The 3,814-nt window shown below is 44.3% G+C and overlaps 1 protein-coding gene across 1 annotated transcript in view; it reads right to left on the bottom strand.

Moving 5' to 3' along the window:
• Positions 1–315: 315 nt before the first annotated feature.
• Positions 316–3,814, bottom strand: part of tg (thyroglobulin) — a 21,995-nt gene continuing 18,496 nt past the window's right edge. Inside the window, exons 41-47 of the mRNA XM_023396505.2 lie at positions 3,085–3,240; positions 2,865–3,002; positions 2,186–2,373; positions 1,954–2,058; positions 1,628–1,768; positions 1,162–1,343; positions 316–507 (exon numbers count right to left, since the gene is read on the bottom strand). Of these exons, the coding sequence (XP_023252273.1) occupies positions 407–507; positions 1,162–1,343; positions 1,628–1,768; positions 1,954–2,058; positions 2,186–2,373; positions 2,865–3,002; positions 3,085–3,240 (1,011 nt within the window). The 3' untranslated portion in view covers positions 316–406. The remainder of the gene's footprint in view (positions 508–1,161; positions 1,344–1,627; positions 1,769–1,953; positions 2,059–2,185; positions 2,374–2,864; positions 3,003–3,084; positions 3,241–3,814) is intronic.

The raw sequence follows: 3,814 nt of genomic DNA, 5'->3' as shown, positions 1-3,814 counted from the left end.
ACTTTAGATCATAAATGGCTGGAGTCTTGGCGATACAAGACCTGTGATTGGCTGAGACACCTGTCAGTCAAGGTAAACACTCCCCTTCACATACTTGTCTTTAAGTCTTTTACTCAAATAGACAAGGCTTCATTCATCCATCAATCATTTATATAGAGATTTGATCTTGTTAAAACATCCATAATCAATAACTTGGTTTTCATTTCTATTGATTATTGAGGCTGAACTTTGGTTCATGCAGCTCTCAGGATGACCTGTAGTAACCATGGTGATGTTCATGAACCTTGTGTCAGTAGAGAGATGCTGGAGTCAGAGTCAGAGTTTAAGATGCTTTTATTGATGATTTAGAAGAAACTGGATCAACAGAAACAAAAACAGTTTTTCTTGATGCTGTGATGTCATTTGTTTAACTGTAGGCGTCTTTCTCTGCCTGTGATTGGCTGGATGGTGAGGCCACTGGGAGCTCAGGGGTCAGCGCAGGTTGGACAGGCTCTGCCCCCGACTCACCTGGAGGAAACAAAACGTAAGGGGAGTGAAAAGTAGATTCAGTAGAACAGTAGAGAACTGTAAAGTAGAGAACAGTAGAGTCCAGCAAAGTCGAGAACAGTTAAGTAGAGAACAGTAGAGTCAAGCAGAGAACAGTTAAGTAGAGAACAGTAAAGTAGAGAACAGTAAAGTAGAGAACAATAGAGTACAGTAGAGTACAATAGAGTAGAGAGCAGTATAGTAGAGAACAGTAAAGTACAGAACAATAGAGAACAGTAGAGTCCAATATAGAACATTAGAGAATAGTAAAGTAGAGAACAGTATAGCACAGTAAATAAGAGAACAGTAGAGCACAGTAAAGTAGAGAACAGTAGAATCCAGTAGAGAACAGCAGAGTCCAGTAAAGAACAGTAAAATAGAGAACAGTAGAGTACAGCAAAGTAGAGAACAGTAGATTACAGTAAAGTAGAGAACACTAAAGTAAAGAACAGTAAAGAATAGTAAAGTAGAGAACAGTAGAGTACAGTAAATAAGAGAACAGTAGAATCCAGTAGAGAACAGGAGAGTCAAGTAAAGAACAGTAAATAAGAGAACAGTAGAGTACATTAAAGTAGAGAACAGTAGAGTAGAGTCTAGTGGAGTGGACTGTGTCTCTGTGACCCTGTGTACTCTCACCTGTCAGTCCCATCAGTCTGGGTCCCAGGTGACTCCAGAACGAGCAGGATCTCTGACTCAGACCCTGCTGATTGACGAGGGCGGGGCTTAGCTGCAGGTAGGTGGGCGGGGCCTCAGAGGACTGGACTGGCTGCCAGCGGGGCAGAACTGACTCCCCCCACACCTGGGACAGGTTCGGGTTCCTGAGAAAAAAAAACAGGAAAAATTAACTTCATTATCTCACCTGTCCTGATGGAGTCACCTGGTTTAGATTTACCGGAGCGGTCAGAACCAATCAGATGTTCCCAACATCAGATGCTATTTTTGAACAACCAAAGTGACCCCTCATCCCAACGTCAACAAATACTACCATGAAAACTTGTCGAAGAAATATCTGACGAGGAAAACGTCTCCCAAACATGGACTCCTCTACCTGGGCAGCATGGCCAGGTAGATTCGGCCCCGCCTAGTATAACGAGCAACTCACCCTGTCCTGACGAAGCTGGAGACATAGGTCATCACGGCCAGAGAGAGGCGTCGATCAGTGGAGGTGAAACGCTGAGAGCTGATTGGATGATGAGGAGTCCCGAACACAAGCTGAACGTCCAAAGGAACAAACACATCGGCCCTGCAGACAGAACCAATCAATACGTTTGATCAGTTCTGATCAGGACAGCTTGGAAACAGACTAAATGATCCAGGAGCTTTCAACTGCATCTTCACCTGGATCAAAATGTTATGAAGTAGACACTGAGTGTAGAGAACAGGTGAACTGTGATGAGGGAGGGGCCCGTTAGTGGGCGTGTCAGGTACCTGTCGTAAGCACTGGTGGCGGGCTGGTGATACAGGAAGACGTTAGCTTTGCTGTTAGCCCAGTGGCTAGCCATCTGCAGCGTGGGACAGACGATGAACAGATCTCTGCACAGAGACAGAGTGAGTGAGTGTGTGGTAATACAGAGCATCAACAACAAAGTTTGAGCAAGACATTCAAACAGCTGATCTGATGTGTACAGCTGTTTTACAGATGTGATCAGGGGATTCTGACCTGGTGGCGTTGTTGAGCGCTCTGGAGAACAGGTTGTATCCTGCAGGTGAAGTACTGTGATCCAGAGAGTAGAACCAGGCCGCCGCCTCCTTCAGCATGTCACTTCCTTTCTCTCCGCCCAGCGAGCGACTCAGCGCCTCATAAAACGCCGTTTTACCATCAGCTCGCCCCTGAAGAGCTTCAAAGTCCTGAACAAAGAGAACAACACAACTCAGGGGGGAGGGGGGGGCACTGAACGATTCCTGTTTGTTTAAGTTTCAAATCACAGTTTCTGGTTCATACTTTATTTTATGTCCTCTATGTCCTTTATGTCCTCTGTCCTTTGTGTTCTTTTTGTCCTCTATGTCCTTTATGTCCTTTCTGTCCTTTATGTTCCTTATGTTTTTTATATCCTTTATGTTGTTTATGTCCTTTGTTCTTTAGGTCCTTCATGTCTTCTATGTTCCTTATGTCCTTTACATCCTTTATGTTGTTTATGTTGTTTATGTTGTTTATGTTGTTTATGTCCTTCATGTTTATGTTATGTAGAATCATTTGACAACAGCTCGGAGCTCCACTGTCTTCTCCGTGACTCAAAGTTCCAGATGAAATTAGAATTTTTTTTGTCAAACTATCATTTCTAAGGTGAAGAGTGACTCTTATTGTGGAGAGATTTGTGTGACTTCCTGTGACCTCTGACCTTTATCCTGCGAGCTCGGCCGATCAGCCCGTCGTGCTCTGATGTTCCCAGCAGCAGATCGACTCTGTAGAAGGTGGACAGGGAGTCCGACAGATGGACCGGAGACCAGGACCTGAATGGACCGCTGAGCGCCAACAGCTGCAGAGACACAGAGGACAGGTGAGATCTGCAGGAACCTGGACTCTGATCCTGACGGACTCAGCTGGATTTTTAACTCTACCTTGGTCTGAGCAGCATTGAGAGCATGAACAGGTGTCGCTCTGAGGCAGGCCGCGAGGTCAGAGGTCACACAGCCCAGTTCTTTTGCCAGATCAAGCGCCTGACGCCTGGAGGAGGAGGGAGTCTGAACCAGTGATGGAGAAAACACAGAACCGCCCTGCAGGAGAAGAAGAAGAAGAAGAAGAAGAAGAAAAAGAGGAGTTAAACAAAAACAAAACAAAAACCTGTCAACATCTGATGATGACGAAGACTTTGTAAATGTCAAGATGACTATCATTATCATTTATTATTATTATTATTATTATTTGTTGTATTACATTCATATGAAGTGAATTCACTCAGCTCAGTTTCTTTTCTTTTCTTTTCATGGTTGTCAACATAACGTTTGACCCCAAATTCCATTCATCCATTCCACCCATTTTTATCCCATTAAAGACAGAGAGAGAGAGACAAAGACAGACAGAGAGGAAGACAGAGAGAGAGACAAAGACAGACAGAGAGAGAGAGACAGAGAGAGAGATAGAGAGACAAAGACAGACAGAGAGAGAGACAGAGAGAGAAAGAGAGACAAAGACAGAGAAAGAGGGAGAGATAGAGAGAGAGATAGAGAGAGAGACAAAGACAGACAGAGAGAGAGACAGAGAGAGAGACAAAGACAGAGAAAGAGAGAGAGATAGAGAGAGAGAGACAGAGAGAGAGAGAGACAAAGACAGAGAAAGAGAAAGACAGAG

The sequence above is a fragment of the Seriola lalandi genome, unplaced genomic scaffold, assembly GCF_002814215.2.
Source record: "Seriola lalandi dorsalis isolate HSWRI2012SDOR001 ecotype SW California unplaced genomic scaffold, Sedor1 jcf7180002054978, whole genome shotgun sequence".
Taxonomy (NCBI): Eukaryota; Metazoa; Chordata; class Actinopteri; order Carangiformes; family Carangidae; genus Seriola; species Seriola lalandi.
The sequence above is the reverse complement of the archived record's forward strand: the minus strand, read 5'-3'. Positions and strand labels throughout refer to the sequence as shown.